This window comes from Chiloscyllium plagiosum, unplaced genomic scaffold (assembly GCF_037043375.1).
Source record: "Chiloscyllium plagiosum isolate Xiang-an unplaced genomic scaffold, Cpla_swu_hap1 HiC_scaffold_16, whole genome shotgun sequence".
In the NCBI taxonomy this organism is placed as follows: domain Eukaryota; kingdom Metazoa; phylum Chordata; class Chondrichthyes; order Orectolobiformes; family Hemiscylliidae; genus Chiloscyllium; species Chiloscyllium plagiosum.
Window position 1 is genome coordinate 39,898,195 of NW_028270154.1, and position 20,979 is coordinate 39,919,173.

A 20,979-nucleotide genomic window follows, 5' to 3' on the forward strand; every position below is an offset into this window, starting at 1 on the left:
TAATGGTACAACTTAGAATGGGTAGGAGATGTATTTTAGGCACTGTGCCCTAAGGGATCTTTTACTCTGAAAAGGTTAAACCTGTCTTATACATGTGGCATTCAGAACAAAATAATTATGATACAAAAAGAGTACAATCTTTATGGGTAGAGGCAAGAAATAAAACTGGGAAGAAGACATTGGTAGGAGTTACAGTGACTACGTTTCGAAGGTAATCAATTGGCTCTAAAGTACTTTGACTTGCATGAAGATTTGATAATATGTTGTCGAAATACAAGCTGTTTTGTTTTTTCAGTTATATCCAACTCTCATCTTTGCACCACTTTTGATCAATTGATTTGCTACTTATAATTCACCTGCCAATCTGACATTGTCCTACAGGATACACAATGACTTTGTACAGTTCAGTGTAAATAAATCTGAAACTATCCTGTTCTACTCTTTTTGGTATCATATGTCTGATATTGTTCCCATCAACCTTACTGCAGTTCTAAAGAACATTTGTGATAGATGGCCGAGAGTGAGCCTTGCAAAGGAGCAAATAATGAGGAGTATGGAATTCGGATCGATTGCATTGAGTACCTTGCAGAGAGATTCATAAAGGCAGTAAATTATTTCAATCAAACTTTTTTTTTCCTGAATGAGGTAAAGCATAAGTTTCAAATCCACATTCTAAATTCCACTCATGCAAGTCTACCAATTGTCACTCACCATTGAATGTTACTTGTTTAAAATAAATATCAAGGCAAAAGACCTCATCTTCTTGAGTCCTTAACCTTTCCAGAGATGGCAAAAGTTTGATAGAAATTTGTGCTCTTGGATATTCTAATTTGGATTTTCATTATGCCTTGTTAAAAAAATGAAATTAGTTTGAGCCCTTCAGCTAGCCTGAAATATCCATCATTCACTGATTGTTGAAGGAAGCTTAATATTCTGATGTTTGGTTGCTGGAAATAGATTTTCTGAAGCATTCTTTGCTACCTGGTTTTAAAAATGGTGCATTTCTTCAGTTTGTGCATCCCAGGTGTGAGAAGCAACTTTTCATGTGTTGTATGCTTCATAACACAGTCTGTAGTCACTCATCATATATACTGATATCTTGTCACAGATTTTAGTAGGGACTTCTTGTTATTTGTATTTGTCATTACCTTAGCTTTGAGTTTTCTGTTTCATAGCTGTTCAAGGTCGTACACTATTAACCAGTAACCTGTACTTTTTCACTGAAGAATCATTTTTTTCTGTTCTATCTTCAACCCATTTTCTAAGAAAAATGAGTTAACTGGATTGTTTTCCCTCTCTTTACATTTCCTAATGATTTCCTCATACTTAATGTTGCTTGATTTACCTAAACATCATTTCTAAGTATTTGCACGTGTTCAAAATTTACTGTTCATGCCTATGCCAGACTTAATATGATGGTCTTTTAATGTTTGAATTTTTAATGGGAATAGAGAAATTTGCTGCGTGGGAGATTGTAGGTGCAAATTTGTCAGATCATTCAATGACAATGTGAGAAGGACAAAGTGCAGCTTTACTTAATACTGTTGAATGAAATATGGGGAGGATTCTAAGCAATAATTAAACAATTTAAAATGAAACTAGTATTAAGTAGAACTTAGAAAGATAGTAATTTATGAAGAATTGCTGAAGGTAACAAAAACAAAAATTACTGAAGCAACTCAGCATCTGTGGAAAGAAAGCAGAGACAATGTTTTAGGACCAGTGACCTTTCTTCAGAAGTAAAGGTTCTGAAGGTTTTGTGTTGACCGATCATTAACTATTTGCAGAGAAGAAGTAAATGAGAATAAATACTGGCACAATGAAACAAAAAAAATTGTGATCTGAAGATATTAAGATCCGCATGTAAGCAAAGCCCAACGGAAGATGTAATTTTTAGCCTTTATAAATAATGCACTGGTTCTCTAATGTGATCTCCCAGGAGGAGTCATAGTAAAAGCAAGAATTCCAGTATTTTCTGACCTATTGTAATCTTGTATTGATTTTGTAGCAAAAGACTTGGCTGTTGGAAAATGAAACTTTGCTTCCCGTTAGTGTGGTTCAGCAAATCTGATCGCATTGTTGTAAGACGGTTGAATAATTCATGTGCTTGAAATACACGGTAAAGGAGCAATGGTGCTCTAAGTTATTATAAAAGGGAGAATTCTGATGTAATAAGTATAAGTTAACACAAAACTTGTGTAAAGAAGTCTATTTTGCTAGAGCACTTCTCATTGTTTTGGTTGGCATGCCTTCTGTTATATTGCCATTTGATTGCCTTTTTGGATCAGTTTTTGCACTTAAATATATTCACAACTAAATTATTGTAAGCCAAATAAACCACATTGACTTCAATATCAATCATATTTAAAATGGCAGGCCTGGGCAATCTGGCAATTTTATTATAATGGCAGTGTCATTGCTTGAAGGCATTACTTTTAATGGCAGCTGATGTTACTGTTTGTAGGTAGAATGCCTTGATATTTGATTTGAGACCGTCAGCTTTTTAAAAATGTCTAGTCAATGAATGTATACCTTATGCACAACATTATTGTTTTTCCCATCAGTATCATCTGCTAAAGCAGTGCATCTTGTCAATTAAAGTTGTGGCCGTACTTCCAAAGTGCGTGTCTGTGTACACATGAGAATATGTTGCCATGCTTATATCCAAAATATGCAATTCAGTATAAGGTAGTTACATATTCATATTGCACATGTTCACCTTTCATTTTAGTTGCTATCAGAGTGTAAAACTTGGAATAACAATTTTCTTCACATATTCCTTGCTTGTCCTTGAATGATGTGGCCTGCTTAGTTTATGGTAATTATTGTTAATTTCCCTAAGTTGTGTTTCCCCATTTATTATGCTGTTCTTCTGTGTTGTATTGGTGATTAGTATTGCAGTCATTTTTTTTCTCCTCAATATATATATAATGTTTACAAATCTAATTTAGTACAATAATGAAATTATGTTCACTGTTAAATTACAATGTGAAAAGGTGAATTGCTAATCAGTTTGAAGATATTGCAGTTCACCAAGAAAGCCAATTTCCATATTATTGCTGCATGCTAAAGTAAATTCTCATGCTATTTGTTTTAGCTTGGCGATGTAGTATCCAACCTTGTGATTCGCCTAACATTGGGGAAAGAACTTGTGGTAAATCTGCCCTTTAGTTTTAATCAGTGCATAATCTTAAACCATTTAGTGTTTAAAACATTAAATCTGTGGACAAAGCATTAAAACTATTATTGCAATGTTGTCAAGACAATACGCTTGGTTAACATAAGTAACTTGACTTTTTTTTAAGCAAATAAATGTTAATACAGGTTCTATAAAGGACAGACATTTCAGTGGCTCAAGTTGTGGTAGCATCCTGTCAAACTGCTGCTTATGTTTTCTTTCCATTAGTTTCTAAATAATGTTGAAGCTACATAATTACAATTATAATGTTAACTTTCCTCCCTTAACCCCTCCAACTTTCTACTACTGCATGAAATTCTTTAAAACCTGTCTCTTTACCAAGCTTTTTATCGTTAGGCCTAACGTTAGCTTGTTGCCTTGGGTTTCATTTTGCTTTATAATGATCCTGTGATCAAGGAACAGCATTTCATCTGCAGTGTTCAGGAGTCAATACTGTATTCAACAATTTTAGGCATAGTAAAACTCCGCCTTTCACAATGCCATTTATTAATTCAATTATTTACACAAAACATTATGGTATTTCATCCAATGTTTATCTCGCCACAGTTTTCAGAAAAGAAAGAAAAAATAATTGGAGAATGTGAAAAAGAAAAATGATCACAGAAGTACTTTTCTGTGATCTACCTCCATTTTGTTTAATAGCAAAGAGTCAGTGCAAACACAGTGGGCTGAATTACCTTTTTGCATTGTTAAGCTTCAGTGATTCTTTGCTTTGGTTTTCTGATTTCTTTTACTGGAATCTTAGTTTCCTTTTGTAAAGTATTGTTTCATCATGCCCATTGGGTCTATGCTGCTTCTTTTGGCAATCAATCTGGTTAGTCCCAACTGCTTTACAATTCTGACATCTATATTCTGTTAGCAGCTTTTGTCTACCCTCCTCCTTCATACCAAAATTTAATAAAAATAGCAGTATTTAATAAAAATGCACTTTGCATTTTGATAACTGCAGTCATTCATACTTCATATACATCAACATATTTTTGTTTCTTTACTTTAATCGTTGCTATTCCTTTTACCTTTTGTCATTTGATTTATCCTTCAATTGTGTTTTTCTCTTAGCCCCCATTTAGACTCATAGAGATGTACAGCATGGAAACAGACCCTTCGGTCCAACCCGTCCATGCCGACCAGATATCCTAATCCACTCTAGTCCCACCTGCCAGCACTCGGCCCATATCCCTCCAAACTCTTCCTATTCATATACACATTCAAATGCCTCTTAAATGTTGCAATTGTACCAGCCTCCACCACTTCCTCTGACTGCTCATTCCGTACACATACCACCCTCTGAAAAAGTTGCCCCATAGGTCCCTTTTATATCTTTTCCCCTCTCTCCCTAAACCTATGTCCTCTAGTTCTGGGCTCCCCCACACCAGGGAAAAGACTTTGCCTATTTACCCTATCTATGCCCCTCAATTTTGTAAACCTCTATAAGGTCACCCCTCGGCCTCCGACGCTCCAGGGAAAACAGCCCCAGCCTGTTCAGCCTCTCCCTATAGCTCAAGTCCTCCAACTCTGACAACATCCTTGTAAATCTTTTCTGAACCCTTTCAAGTTTTGCAACATTTTTCCGATAGTTCAATATTCCAACAGTTGCCTAACCAATGTCCTGTACAGCTGCAACATGGTCTCCCAACTCCTGTACTCAATACTCTGACCAATAAAGGAAAGCACACCAAATGCTGCCTTCACTATTCTATCTACCTGCGACTCTACTTTCAAGGAGCTATGAACCTGCACTCCAATGTCTCTTTGTTCGGCAACACTCCCTAGGACCTTACCATTAAGTGTATAAGTCCTGCTAAGATTTGCTTTCCCAAAATGCAGCACCTCGCATTTATCTGAATTAAACTCCATCTGCCACTTCTCAGCCCATTGGCCAATCTGGTCAAGATCCTGTTGTAATCTGTTTCAGCTCCTCAAAACCTATGTTACGTTCTGTGTTGTCTCTGTTCTGATGAATCATCGTCAATCTGAAACATTACCTCTTTTGCTCTCTACAGATGTTGCATGACCTGAATTTTTGCCACGCTGTTAATTATTGAAAATTTTCAGTATTGCTTTCATGTTAGTGTTTGTCTAATGTTTCCATTTTCAAAAGGTCAGCTGAATTTTCATGCTAATTATTTTCACCAATATTGACAGTTAGTGTTGTGTCAAGTTGTAAAGATCTAATATTTCAAGTACCTGTGTGGCTATTGTACCCATGTAATGGCTCGGCCAGTTGATTATCCCGTCAGTAGACCCTTAAGATGCAGATGTTGCTGTTTAAGCCATGTACAGAGGCTGTGCTTTCTTTTTGGATTTTACCTCGCACTTCGTGTTATTTAAATGTCACGTGTCACAACAAGTTTGCATGCTAACCAGTCTTGCTTTAGTTTTGTGTGGAGAGATAGATTAAGTTACTTTCATCTTTTTATTGAGCTGCAGTGCAGATCTTCTATGATCCATTTAAGGGGCAGAATAGCTAACCATGTGGTTGTGTTACTATGCTGCAGAAGTGGCTCATGTCCTTGAGCAAAGAGATTTTTATCAGCATTTCATTTTGTGGCCAATGTTGATGTTGCATGCATTTCACAAAGATTCCCCCTGTTTTTACTTCTCTAAAATCAAACTTTGCCTGAAATTTCACCAGCACTGGACTCTTAATGTCAAATACCACTTAGTCGCAGTACTAGCCTATGTATTATAAAATTACTATGGCTAAAGTGCACTTTTCAGGCACTTCTCACTCCACTTGATCTCTAGACAGTCTTGATTTAGCTTAAAACAGAAATTTCTGTAGAAATGCAGCAGGTCTGGCAGCATCAGTGGAGAGAAAGCAGAGTCAATGTTTCTGGTCCAGTGACTTTTCTTCAGAACTTGATGTGGCTTACCTTGTTTTAGGTGATGGTAAGGGTGATAGAGTTGCAAGTAGCATATTTAGAAAAAGATGAACAAGCTGGAAGAACTGTGTCTGTCTTCAGGAAAATAAACAAACGCAATTGCACTATACTGTTTCTGTGAATATACTCAAAAATGTGTCAGCGCCAGATCTGAAACCAGAATAAATGTGATGTTTTGTCACCTCTGAATGTGAATATTTTCAAATATTTGAAAGCACTTCATGAGCTGCAAGACTCCCCAAGCCTTTGTTTCAACTTAAAAGCATTTGTATCATCTAAAGCAGCATGCGTTTGTCACCACGTATGTGGATGTAGGTCAGATTTTTGACTTGCTGCTGGCAACTTGAGAAACTTAAGGTGGCCCAAATAACTCTAGTCAATCCAATTTCAGGTGGTACAGTAGAATAAGGAGAAGTTAAGTATACAGGAAATAAAGGGAATGTGAACCATAGTTTAAAAAAAAAGGAACAAGAGCAAAACTGCAAAAAAAAACAAACAGATGCAAGATGGAAGTGACAAAATCTGATGAGAAGGATTAGCAAGAAAAACTGAAGTGAGAAGACTTAATTTTGTTATCTTTGCAGTTTGTTTTAGCAGAGTTGTCCTGAAAAAGTAAAACAGAATTTAAAACCACAAATCAAAGCACTGCATATTGCCTCTCTCACCGTAATTGGAATGATGGTAAAAATCTTGTGCTTGCAATCTTTACTGTGTAAAATTGACAACTTCTGGCATGTCAGTGTGCATTAAATGTGGGAATTGGATGTTGATTTAACTGGTACTCCGCTCACCACACAATACCTTTTGGTGGCCTTCACAGATGCAATCAACAGATATCCAGTTAAGGTTTTTAATGTATAATGCTTAATTTAAAAGATGATTTTCATGTTAAAATGTTAAACTTTAATCTGCCAGAAAGAAACTTAATTGTGCATAAAGTTTCGTTTATTGCTGAGCAAGTTCTGGCTTTGAAACCAACTTTGGATTCTTATTTCCTGATGAAAGTTTGATTGAATACTTAAAATAAAAATTAGTTTTGCTTTTTCAGTTTCTCCTTTTATCCTAGTTGTGTGCCCAGAAAATAAAGACAGTAATTTGTCTTTCGTGTTTATTACTGACAGTTGAGTGCAATACAAAAGGATGACATGTTAAAATGAGTTTATCTGCCATCTTCCATGAATGGAAAAGATCCTATGGCTTATTTCAAAAAGAACCGCGAGTTCATTATGATGTCCTGTCTAACATTTATGCTGCAAACCACATCTTAAAAAGAGATCATCTGGTCATTTTTTTTGTGTTTTTAAAGTTCATGTATGAAATGTCAGTGCGGTTTCACTTTGGTATCATTCTGGTAAATCTTTTTTTCCACCTTCCTCGGTGCTTCCTTTTTGTTATATACAGATCAGCATTGTATACAGTATTCTGTGTGGTTTAGCTAAGGATTTGTATAAGCTTAATATAACCACCTTCATTTGTTTTCTAGAGAAATGAACCCGAGATACTTGTTTTCTTTTTGTTTTTGAGTGAGTTAACCTTACATAGGGTGATTTATGTATTCCTATATATAAAAGAGATCTAGAAGCATTGAGGAATTGATTTACTATCATGATATCAGAACTGAAAAGTTTTGGTTTCCAAATTGAGAGTGACCTGTTCGAAGTCTTTAAGATTATGAAAAGATCTGATAAGGTGGCCAGACAGATGGTGTTTCTACTCACAGGGGAGGCCAGAATTTATAATCATAAAGAGAAGGTAGTCACTAATATATCCAAAAGGAAGATCAGCAGATAATTCTTTACCCAAAGAATGGTTGGAAGTGAAACACCGATTTCAATTGACCTAACATAGATGCATTTAAGAAGATTCTAGAGTATGAATCAGTTAATTGCATGGTGATATTGGCAGCAATCCGTTTGGACTATTACTTCCTGACTTTTGCCAGTGTGACTGACTAACCTTGCCACCAATAACACTCATGTCACCCTAACTTTGATTTCTGTTTTGTAGTCAGTTTATTTTCAGTTGCAGTATTTGTCTTCTGAATTTGCATGTTCTAATCTTGGGAATCTGCATTGTGGTGATTTAGAGTCACAAAGAGGTACAGCATGGAAACAGACCGTTGGATCTAACTCATCCATGCCAACCAGATATCCAAAATTAACCTAGTCCCATTTGCCAGCATTTGGCCCATATTTCTCTAAACCCTTCCTTTCATATACCCATCCAGATGCCTTTTGAATGTTGTAATTGTACCAGCCTCCACCACTTCCTTTGGCAGCTCATTTCACGCACGCCTGCCCTCTGTGGAAAAAGTTGCCTTTTAGGTCCTAATTAAATCTTTCCCTTCTCATCCTAAACCTATGCCATCTAGTTTTGGACTCCCCCAACCTGGGGAAAAGATCTTGTCTATTCACCCTATCCATGCCCATTCACCCTATCCATGCCCTGCATGATTTTATAAACCTCTGTAAGGTCACCCCTCAGTCTTTGATGCTGCACGGAAAATAGCCCCAACCTATTCAACCTGTCCCTACAGCTCAAACCCTCCAACCCTAGCAACATCCTTGTCAATCTTTTCTGAGCCCTTTCAAGTTTCACAACATCCTTCCTCTAGGAGGGAAACCAGAATTGAATGCAGTATTCCAAAACTGGCCTAATCAATGTCCTGTAGACTCTCAACATGATCTCCCAATTCCTGTACTCAATGCACTGACCAATACAGGTGAGCATACACCTTGCCTTTACTGTCCTGTCTATCTGCGACTCCACTTTCAAGGAACTATGAACCTGCACTCCAAGGTCTCTTTGTTCAGCAACACTCCCCAAGACCTTATTATTAAGTATACAAGTCGTGCCCTGATTTTTCTTTCCAAAATGCCACACCTCGCATTTATCTAAATTAAACTCCACCTGCCACTCCGCGGCCATCTGATCAAGGTCCCATTGTACTCCGAGGTAACCACCTTCTCTGTCTGCTACATCTCCAATTTTGGTGTTATCTGCAAACTTACTAAACATACCTCCTGTGTTCACATCCAAAGCATTTATATAAATTTATACAATTTATATTAAATGTATAATAAGTTGTATAATTTAAATTATAAATATATGTAAAAGCAGTGGACCCAGCACCTATCCTTGTGGTATACCGCTGGTCACAGATTCCAGTCTGGAAAGCAACCTTCCACTACACCCTCTGTCTTCTACCTTGAACCAGTTCTATATCCAAATTGCTAGTTCTGTAATTTAACAAGGCCTTTTGAAAATGTGTCAGTGACATAACTTTATTTGCCTTTGCTTCAAGGCATTCAGTAAAGTTAACTAAACATAATGTTGCATTTAAAATTTCTGCAGATGATTATATTTTCAGTTTCTAGATATTTTTAAAATTGTATCTTTTAGTTGAATGTTCCATTATCCTCCTTACCACTAATGATTTATCTCACTGCTAGTTCTGAAACTTGGCTGTTGTAAATGTTGTACCTAACAGTGAGCACAAATCAATTCATCAGCTATCAGATACTTTGGAACAACCTAAGGCTGAGGAATATTTAATTCCCTTTTGTGATGAACTCTAGGTGGAGGGAGTTTAGGAAGGAAGGGATGATTAACTAAATTCCATGGTCTCAACTCCAGGTTTACTCTGTGTTGTAAAATAGCTGAGTAGTTTTTAATTTGAATAATTATTTATAAGATGAAGAATGATTTGATAAAGATGGTAATAATTCTTAAAAATAGAGTGAGTTTGTGATATTTATAGTGATGTTTGCTGTTCATGTGATACAGCTGAATGTGGGAATATTACATGGTTTTTTTATCAGCTGTTGAGTAGTTTTGAAAAAGGTAAAGATATTAATTGTGGGAACAATGTTGTTTGTCAGCCTGAGTAGCAACAAAGGAAACATCTTTACAGCAGACATCCTTTTGCCAAGTTCCACATGTGCCTTCTGCCAGCTTTTAATTGTTCATACAGACTTGTGCAGCAATTCACAAAGGAATCCGGATCAGATTTTACCATTGCTTATCAACACAGTGGCACGGCACATTGCTTCCGTCTTATCACCATAAGAGCTTCCTTGAAATTAGTGACCTGTAAATGTACTGGATCATTGTTGCTTGAGAATGTGTTGTTCAGCAGAGCACAAAACATTTGGGTCTAAAGTTAATTTTAGTTCAAGTCCAAGCTAATAAAAACGGAAACCTGTGATTTCAAAATTTAATTTTGAACTTGTATGCTGTTACATTTAATAGGAAGTTGCAATGTGACAAGTGCATATCGGACACGAAGTATATAAGAATTTTTTTAAAAAGTTAAAATGTTTGCAAAGCTGTATAATTCCCAAAAAAGTCTGCAGTAAATCTTTTTCTAGGCAGGCTTGATTGAATAATGATGAAAAATGTTAGTTTGTTGCTAGACAATCTTTGGGTTAAAGTTCTCAATAACTGCAGATAGCATTTGAATGTTAAAAGCAATGTTCCTCAATGTAATGGCAAACTTAGAATTGTGTCAATATTTTCCTGAACTTCTTTAGAACTTGTTGCTTTCACCATTTTCCAGTACTACTTCTGAAATTGCTTTAAATTAGAAATTAAAGATTTTTTGGCAATGATGTATCTTACTCTTAATTTGTGTTTGATATGTATTCATTCACTTTATATTTACTTAGGCAGTTTAATTTCGTTTTAATCATTAACTTCACTTCTACATAGAGTCATAAAGATGAGCAGCATGGAAACAGACTCTTTGGTCCAACTCGTTCATGCCGACCCAGATATCCTAAACTAATCTAGTCCCATTTGCCAGCATTTGGCCCATTTATTCTAAACCCTTCCAATTCGTATATATCCCAGATGCCTTTTAAATATTGTAATTCCTCTGGCAGCTCATTTCACACATACCCCACCCTTTGCGTGAAAAAGTTGCACCTTAGGTCCCTTTTAAATTTTTTCCCCCTCACCCTAAACCTATGCCCTTGAGTTCTGGACTCCTCCATTCAGGGAAAAGACCTTGGCTATTCACCCTATCTACGCCCGTCATGATTTTATAAACCTCGAAAAAGGTCACCCCTCAGCCTTCAACGCTCCAGGGAAAATTGCCCTAGACTATTCAGTCTCGTCCTATAGCTCAAATCCTCCAATCCTGGAAACATCCTTGTAGATCTTCTCTGAACCGTTTCAAGTTTCACAATATCTTTCCAAATGTGGACTAACCAATGTCCTGTTCAGCCTCATCATTGAAAGATAGCACTTTGACCAGGTATGGGAGAAATTGTGGAACTGATCATTTTCAGAAATAATGGGGAGGAGAAAAAGGAAAGTTGATTGGTGACATGGAACAGAACTATAAACTGCATGCCATGTTATTTTGTATTTTTTTCCTGATATTAATTAGAGCTTTTGTCTTGGCTTCAAGCACATTGAATTTATAATGGTGGTTTGGGCAGGTACTATGTTGGTATTTGAAAAAAGAATTCTGGGCAAGGGCCTTCTAAGATTGTAGCTTTCTATCTAACTCAATTGACTCATTTTCTTTGACAAAAAATGACAATAAATGAAAATAAAGATGAACGCTACTGTTTCAGGACCTTGTGAATTTCTGCTATTTATTTTATAACTTGCTGTGCCAGATTAAATCAGCAACTACTTTTGTACTATCTGTTGAAGACTTGTGTTCTTGAAGTACTGCATCACTTCCTACGGTGCAGTTTGCGTTTTCAAAGAATATTGTAATTTCAATGCATTGTCCCTAATTTGCAGTTCACCATCACCTCATCATTTTGGGTTATTTTTGTAGTTTTCTTTTTAACCCTTTTACTTCTCCTGCCTCCTAATGCCTCCAACACAGCAGTTTGTTGGCTGAGTTGCTTTTTGTCATTTGAAACACTGCAGTGGACATCTGGATTCCTACCACACAAAAATAAAATGCATCCGTTTTAAACTGGAATCTCACTCCACTTACTGTGGGGCATAGGGTTGCAGTATTTGTTACAGCTGGTTATGATTATTGAAGGCAGTGCATGTCAATATTAATACATCTTAAGGAAATAATTTTAAAGTATTCTTTATACTGGGAAAACTGTGTATTTACAGACATAATGTTTGTATGGCGAGTGATAAAGATAAATTTGTAATTTTCTATGCAGTCTGAAACTGATTTATTAAAGGGGTCTATAGCATTATAATGTGTAGAAGAGCCCAAGCTTTATACAAAACCTTTCATAGATCAGTAATTTTTATAAATCAGTGGAATTCTAATCACTCAATTTCTGTTAACCTTAAGATTATAAATATTTTATAACTATTTTTAACAGAGTAACTTGAAGGCCATGCTTCTGTGGTTCTGGTACAGTATATTAAAACCATAAATACAAAAGCTTGGTAAGTAGGACCTTGTACTAAAGTGGGTCAGAGGTTTGTCTTTGGTTAGTGAGTCCAGTTTTGCACCCTGTTTTGGTATAACTTGAGTTTTTTTGTTTTCGAGCTTTTGATGGTCAAAATAAATTCAGTTTCCACAGATTTTTGAGGCCAAATGTCCATGCTGATTTTTCTTACTGATTTTCTTTTATCTTAAAAATAGAATGTAAAAATCCCCTGAAAAGTTCCAGGTTTCTTTTAAAACAAAAACTTAAACATTGAATGGATTTATGTTTGTTTTTTTTGATCTGCAAACAATTGTGTTAAAAGCAGACTACATTGGGCAAATATCCAGACTTACAAGGCAGTCTTCACTTTGAACACACGCAAATCAAAACTGAAGTAGATGGCATTCCATGTGGCTGTCTGCTTCTCTGAAGTCTTACAGAATTTTGCAGCATTTCCCAAAATAATATCTGGCTGTTTGCAGGTGGTTGCTGAAAGTATTGCTTAGCATCTGTAATAAAATGCATTTGATCTTTGTTTATTTTTTCAGACTAACTTGTCTTTTTTTTTTGCCATTTGACATTCTTGCAGGTGGGCTTTTCATTTGCCTGAGCTGTTCCCGGAGGAAGCAGTCTGGAAACCAGTACTGAGATGTTGTGATTTTAAATTGTCAGCTGCTAAAGAAACAATTGTGACGACTGAAGAAAGAAAACTTCTCGTGCTATTTTGTATGTTTGAGGTTTCCTTTTGCTAAAGCCGAGTCCTCCTCTTTTGAATCAGTTCATTGCTGCTTGCAGCTGCAGACCTTGCTTTGGAAGCACATTTCTGCATGCTTGTGTTTGTGCCATTTATTTTTCACAATGACGATGGCAAGCTTGTTCTCCTTTACTAGCCCAGCTGTAAAACGATTGTTGGGCTGGAAGCAAGGGGATGAAGAAGAAAAATGGGCAGAGAAAGCAGTTGATGCTCTAGTAAAAAAATTGAAGAAGAAAAAGGGGGCCATGGAGGATTTGGAAAAGGCATTGAGCAGTCCAGGTCAACCAAGCAGATGTGTTACCATCCCACGATCTCTAGATGGGCGACTTCAGGTATCTCACAGGAAAGGCCTGCCTCATGTCATTTATTGCCGTGTGTGGCGATGGCCAGATCTTCAAAGTCATCATGAGCTGAAGCCATTAGACATTTGCGAATTTCCATTTGGATCGAAACAGAAGGAAGTTTGTATCAATCCTTATCATTATAAGCGAGTGGAAAGTCCTGGTATGTATTTAAAATGTACTATTATTTCTGATACATTTTGGTTAATTAAATTTGTATTGTTGGCTTGGAGGGAAAATAAAAATGTTATAGTGGAATCAAATTACTTTGCCTATTTGGAAATGTATGTGTTGCTCTTGTAGATTTTGTTTAAAAGTACTCAAATGAAAATGGAAACTCAGTGTTTAGTCAACATCTTGGAGTAATGGCAATGTCTGGAACAGGTACCAAGTATGATTCATTTGGAAAGATCCTTGGAAAAATAAATAGATACATGTAAGTGTTCAGATTTGTTTCTGTTTAGATAGTTAATTTTCCACGTTTTTGCTTTGGAAAATTAGTTTACACATTCAGGGTATATTTTGCTGTGTGCAAACATCATGCATGCAGTGTTTAATTTGTACAGATGGCATATTGGTCATGTTGCTGGGATAGTAATTTAAATGGCCCAGGTTGATAGTATGGCGGCATGACATCTGATGAAATTTCAATTCAGTAAATAAATCTGGGGCATAAAGTAGGTCTCTTGAGGTGGTGACAATGTGAACTGTCATTGATTGATGTAAAAACTCATCTGGCACACTAATCTCCTTCTGGGAGAGAAACCTACCATCCTTACCAGCTCTGGACTATGCATGGTTATGTAGCCACAGCATTGTGATTGGTCTTTTGAAGGGACTTAGCATGCCATTTAGTTCAAGGGAAATTATGGATAGGCATCAATGCTGCCTTGCCAGTGATACCTACATCCTGAAAAAGAATGTATTGTCATTAGGTATCAACTGTTGAGAGAATAATTCAATGTAGTATACATGCATATTGTTTGACATTTTGCATACAAGTTTGGAAATTTTGGACTTTGCAGCCCTGAGATGTTGCTCTGGTTCATTCAGATCAGTATGGTCTTAATTTTGCTTCTGGTCCTTGTGAAATTAGCTTTTTCAACAAAGGTACTCATGTTATATGGGGAGTAATCACAGATTGTTTGCTGCAGATATAAATTGTAGTTCTTTTCAAATGTAGAAAAACTCATGTAGCTGAATATGAACTGAGGAGAGGATTGAGATTGCTGTGATGCTTCCAAATGTCTGAAAATTGGATGGGTTAACCAGTTTTCATTCCATAGGTAACAAATAGGTGTTTAAGGACAATGCTGTATCTGTAGAGCTTTCTGAAGGTATGAGACTTTGCCATTAAGAATTAATTGGAAAACAGTTGTCAGGAAGTAACTGTTTTGTTGGGTCATTGATTTTTTTTGTATATAGAGGAACCTCCGATATCTGAATTGAGATGGGCAGGCACTATTTAGTTCGGATAATTGATTATTCGGATCATCGATTTTAGCTTAAACAAGGGAAGCCGTACTGATCTAATGCTGTGCTGTACCGGAAAATTTGTTTAAATCTATAATTTTAATGAGTCTGCCATTTAATCAAATTAATCTTTGCAATCTGCAAATTACAGATTAAAATGAGAAGAACTAAACCCTTATGATGAAATCCCAGCATTAAACAAGGTCCCATACAGCTTCTACGATTGCAAGACCATTTACACTGTCAGTTTCTAGGAACTCAGTCTCGCCTCACGTGTGCATTTATGTTCTCGGCCATTTTGAAAAAATGAACGGCCCGGTAAAGTGACGGGAATACTATAAAACACTTTTGCAAAGGGTTGTATAACAACCCTTACCTAAAAAATATTCAGTTGCTGATGCTTGAGCTGCTTGTGTTTCTTTGTTCTTGCCAGTGTTTTCACATCATCTTCAGTACAGGTAAATCGAATACACTTACCTCTTTGATGTAACATTTTTGTGGGACCTTGAAATCTTCTTTGGATAATCAAGATTCGGATAATTGAGGTTCCTCTGTACTCTCTTTTGACATCATATGATGGTAATGGTGTTTTGATCTGTGGATGGAAAATTGTCACTTTTGCCAAATTTTCGGAAAGTAAAGGAATTGTTTTGAAAAAAAGGTTTTTCAGCAGATTGTTAAATGCTTGTTCCTGAATATGTAGATAGCCCATGTGGTAGAGTATCTAACCACAAAGGACGTATTCATTTTCAGTCTGTAGTTTACATTAAAAGTTGATCATTTTGAAGCACTCAGCATTTAATCTGAGTTAGGGCTAAGTAAAAAATGTATATTTTGACCTGAGTTTATATTCTTGCTGTCCTATGAACCTTCTCACTCTTATGTACGTTTGTTTGGATGTCTTGGTGCAAGTAGAGTTCAAGTTATGAAAAGTGCCTGACGTTGGTCACTAGGCACAGATAAGAATTAGATCAGTTGATCACTGAGCCACTGGCACCATGAAACTGTACTCCAGTATCAATTGCTGCCACCTGAAAGGAAGATGCATTTTTGCTGTCTAAGCAACTGTCAGCTAACCTGGCTGAGTTGCAAATCTAAAGTGAACTATAATTGGTCTGAGTGGAAGAAGGTGAAGACTGCGGAAGCTGGAGATCAGAGTCCAAAGTGTGGTGCTGGAAAAGCACAGCAAGTCAGGCAGCATCCGAGGAGCAGGAGAATCAATGTTTCGGGCATAAGCCTTTCATCAGGAATGATTCATTCTTTTGAAATAACTAGCCTTTACCTAATACCCTAAGGTGGTGATTTTTGAGCACAATGTATTCTTCAGATTACAGGCATAGTTGCCATCCTATCTCTTAGCGCTTGGGGCCTTTTTTTTTTGCATCCTTTCTGTATGTTATTATTATGTCTTGTTCCAAAGTTGGCCATCACTAGGTGTTCTTGGCAAGTACAAGGTCTTAACTCAAAAAGTGACTCATCGAGCAAGAAATTCCCAATGCCATCTTTTGATTAATATCACTACCCAATGATGCACTTAGTGATGGCCTGCTGAAACCTAAGGTAGGTAAGCAGGAGACAGGAAGAACATAGCAAGCCAGACAGCATCAGGAGGCTGAGAAGTGAACATTTCGGGTGTAACCCTTCTTCCTGAAACCTAAGGTCATGTTTGAGTCATGTTTGGATGCAATCTTAATACCTTGTTTTTTTTACCCTGAAATTTTTTTTTCTCTTAGTTCCTCTCCAGTGCCAGAACACACACACTCCTATCCCCAAGTTTTGGAATCTTCATCAGATTCCATTAGAAATTACTTTCTATTCCTGTTGACAAAAACGTTTTCATCTCAAGGCTCCTCGTCTGGATCTTCCAAATCCGATTAAATAAGAGGAATCTCTGATTACTGTTCTTTACTTTCCAGCATAGACCACATTATTTAATCCAACTGATTTATGCTGGAGTTTGTTCCATGCAGGCCACCTCCTGTTTCTTTTAATTCACTCATGGGACATGGTGTTGCTGGCTGGACTGGCATTTATTACCCATGCCTAATTGCCCTTGAGAAGATGGTGGTAAACTGCCTTCTTGAACCACTGAGGCTCACGTGCTGAAGATAGACACTAATGAGGGAATTCCAACATTTTGACCCAGCAACAGTGCGGAAAGAGAGATACATTTCCAAATCAGGAGGGGGATTGGCCTGGGAGGAAGCATGCAAGTGGTAGTGTTCCCATGTATCATTGGTCCTGGGTTTGGAAGGTGCTAAGTATCTGTGGTAAATTTCTGCAGTGCATCTTGTAGATAGTACCCATAGCTGCCACTGTGTGTCAGTGGTGGAGATTCAATCTTTGTGAATGTGTTGCTGTGTCCTGCTTGAATGTTGTTGGAGCTACACTCATCTCGGCAAGTGGGGAGCATACCATCACATTCTGATTTGTGTCTTGTAGATGATGAGCAGAATTTGGGGAGTCAAGAGCTAAGTTACTCAACTGCAGTTTACTTAGAATCTGACCTGCTCTTGTAGCCACTGTATTTAAATGGTGAGTCCAGTGAGTTTCTGATCAATGGTAACCCCACGGGTGGTGTTAGTGAGTGATTCAGTGATGGTAACACCATTGAATGTCAAGGGACAGTGGTTAGATTGTCCCTTATTGGAGACAGTCAATGCCTAGCATTGTGTGGCATAAATGTTGCTTGCCACTTTTCAGTCTAACCCTAGATATTGTCCAAATCTTGTTACTTTTAGACATGGACTGCTTCAGTGTCTCAAGAGTCAAGAATGACACTGAACGTTGTGCAGCAAACAGCCCCACTTCTAAGCTTATGATGGAGGGAAGATCATCGGTGAAGCAGGTGAAGATAGTTGGCTCTAAGACATTAACCTTCAGAGATGTCCTGAACCTATGATGACTTACCTCCAGCATCCACAACCATCTTTTTGAATGTCAGAAATGATTCCTGTCGGAGGACAGTTTTTTTTTCCCAATTCCCATTGATTCCAGTTTTGTTAGGGCTCCTTGATGCCACACTCAGTCAAATGCAGCCTTGATATCTAGGGTTGTCACACTCGTTTCTCCTATAGAATTCAGCTGTCTTGACAAGTTTAAAAGTACCTAAGTGTCCCTGTGTGAGCACGTTATTGTTGAACAGGTGCTACTTGACAGAACTGCTGATGACACGCTTCATCACTTTACTGATAATTGTGAGTAGACTGATGGAGTAGTGGTTGGCTGGTTTGGATTTGTCCTGCTAGAATTGAATGGAATCATGTATTGTCATGTGTATTCAATATAAAATACAGTGAAAAGTTTGTATTGTTACCATGAGTTGGTGCCTTGCTCATTAACCTAAATTTCTTTTTTAAAGTCCATTGATACTTCTGACTGAAAATTGCTGTGTAATGCCTCAGCGTTCTTTTTTACACTGACGTGCTTAGCTGTCATGTTGTTGAGGATAGGGATATTTATGGAGCTGTCTCCTCCAGTGAGTTTAATTGTCTACTACTTTTCATAACTAGATGTGGTAGGACTGTAGAGCTTTGTTTTGATCCATTGGTTTTTGAATTACTCAGTTCTGTCGATCAGTTGCTGCTTATGCTGTTTGATATGCAAGTAGTCCTGTTTGGTAGCTTCACCAAGTTGACACCTCATTGTTTAAGAATGCCTGGTTCTGCTCCAAGCATGCCCTCCTGCTCTCTCCATTGAACCAGGGTTGATGATAATGGTCAAGTGGGAGATATGCCAGGTCAATAGTTCTGCTGCTGTTGGTCCACAGCACCTCATGAATGCCCGGTTGAGATGCTAGATCTATTCGAAGTCTATCCCATTTAGCACAGCAGTAGTGCCATACAACATGATGGAGTGTCCACAAGGATTGGTCTCCACAAGGACTGTATAGTGTCATTCTTAATGTCATGAACAGTTGCATCTGCAGCAGGCAGATTGGTGTGAATGAGGTCGAATGTTTCTCCCTTTTCTTGGCTCCCTCAGCACCTGCCACAGATCCAGTGTAGCAGCTATGTCCTTTAGGACCTAACCAGCTTGATCAGTAGTACTGTGACTAAGCCACGCTTGGTGATGGACTTTGAAATCCCTCATCCAGAGTATAATCTGCACCTTTGCCACACTCATTGCTTCCTCCAATTATTAGTCAACATGGAGCACAGTGTATTCAGCCAAGGGAGGATGGTGCATGGTATTCAGCAGGAATTTTTCAAGCCCATGTTTGACCTGATGACATGAGAGTCAGTGTTGAGGACTTCTGGGATAGTTCCTTACTGACTGTGTTGTCAGCTTTACTGGGCCTGTCCTGTTGGTGGGACAGGGCATATCCAGGGATAGCGATGGTGGTGTCTGGGACATTATGGTATGATACTGTGAGTATGACTATGTCAGGCTATTGCTTGAGTCCTCTTTGAGACAGCTGTCTCAAATTTGGTAATAGCCCCCAGAGCCATTTTTGCCATTGTCACTTCTGGTGCCCCAAGTTGATGCCAGGTGGTCCTCCCAGTTTCATTTCATTTTTGGGGATTGATGTAACTGAGTGACTTATTGGGCCATTTCAAAGCACACTTGGGAGTCAACCACATTGTCTTGGATCTGAAGTCACATGTAGGGTAGATGTAGTAAGAATGGCTCTTAATTTCAGATATTCATTAAATTCTTATTCCACCATCTGCTACGGTGAGCATAGACACTCAAGGTGTCTGCTGACCTGTGGCAAATTGTTGACAAAAAGTATGACAAAACAGGAGCTCAGAGAGTCAATTGCTGATTTCATTCTTGACAGCAAATCTAATTGCAGGTGTCCTAGGTTGATCCTCAGGATTGCCCGTCCAGAAAAAAGATGTAACCACCACCACCTTAACTACTCTTTGAGTCCCCCTGCATGTCAACAGTATCATTTTTGAAGTGCTGGAGTTCACAGGCAGCAAGGACAGCTTTCTGGGTTATTGTTTGCCACATTATCCATGAGAGTTTGTACATTCCAGGTTTTGAGTGGGGTTTGTTGTCACCACCCTTTTCTCCATCTTCATCACCGCTATTATTTATCTTATCAAGAACGAGCATCACAGTGGTGTGGACATTGTCCACAGGATGGATGGAAAGCTTTCAACCTCAAATGGTTGAAATCCAAGAAGAAAATATCACCAGCCTCGCTTGTGGAACTTGAGTTTGCAGATGGCAGTGTTATCTCTGCTTTGTCAGAAGAGTACCTTCAAGCCTCACTTTCATGAAGAAGCATACTGAAGAATTAGTCTCAGCCTCAACCTCAGGAAGACTCAAATTCTTTACCGACTATCCCATGCTACGTTCCAGTCCGTCCCTCTATTAAGATAATTGGAGATACCCTCCCAAACCTGGAACACTACCTCTACCTGGGAAGCTCCACTTGTCTAAGGGTGACATCATTATGGAGATTCAGTATTGTATCCAACCTGTGTGCAACCGTGACATTTCCGCTGATGCAAAGATCCTTTTGTACAAGGCAGTCATTCTTCAAGCTCAACTTCCCTCAAGAAATGCAATATAGATGCCAATGCATGGGGGACAGTTGTTCAGAATAAATCAACTTGGACACGAGCTGGTGAAGGGACACAATTCATGCAGTGGCAAGAGGAAGTATGGAAAAGGAGCTGGTGAAAGGAACGGCAACAATCCTAAGACCGTGCAACAATCCCACATCCCAGAAATACCTGCTAAATGTGCGGTCAGGGATTGGACTCATCAGCCACATAAGGGGCCACAGCACCCATGAGCAGTGACAAAAGAGTTTCCGAGGTGGACACTCGTACTCATTAGCGAGTGATTGCTGATGCCAGAAGCAAAAACGTACTCACATAGTCTCTCACACAACTAGATGAGAGAACAGGCATGCATATTGAAAGGTCTGGTCTAATGTTGAGAAGGCTGCAGAAGCTAAATTTTAGTTTTGTCCTCGTCAAAAAGGATGTCATTTGTGACTTTGATG

The 20,979-nt window shown here is 38.0% G+C and overlaps 1 protein-coding gene across 1 annotated transcript in view; it reads left to right on the forward strand.

Annotated features, from left to right (window-relative positions):
- LOC122556620 (SMAD family member 5) overlaps positions 1-20,979 on the forward strand; it is a 67,338-nt gene that overhangs the window by 18,451 nt on the left and 27,908 nt on the right. The window contains exon 2 of the mRNA XM_043703526.2: positions 13,036-13,704. Within this exon, the coding sequence (XP_043559461.1) occupies positions 13,305-13,704 (400 nt within the window). The 5' untranslated portion in view covers positions 13,036-13,304. The remainder of the gene's footprint in view (positions 1-13,035; positions 13,705-20,979) is intronic.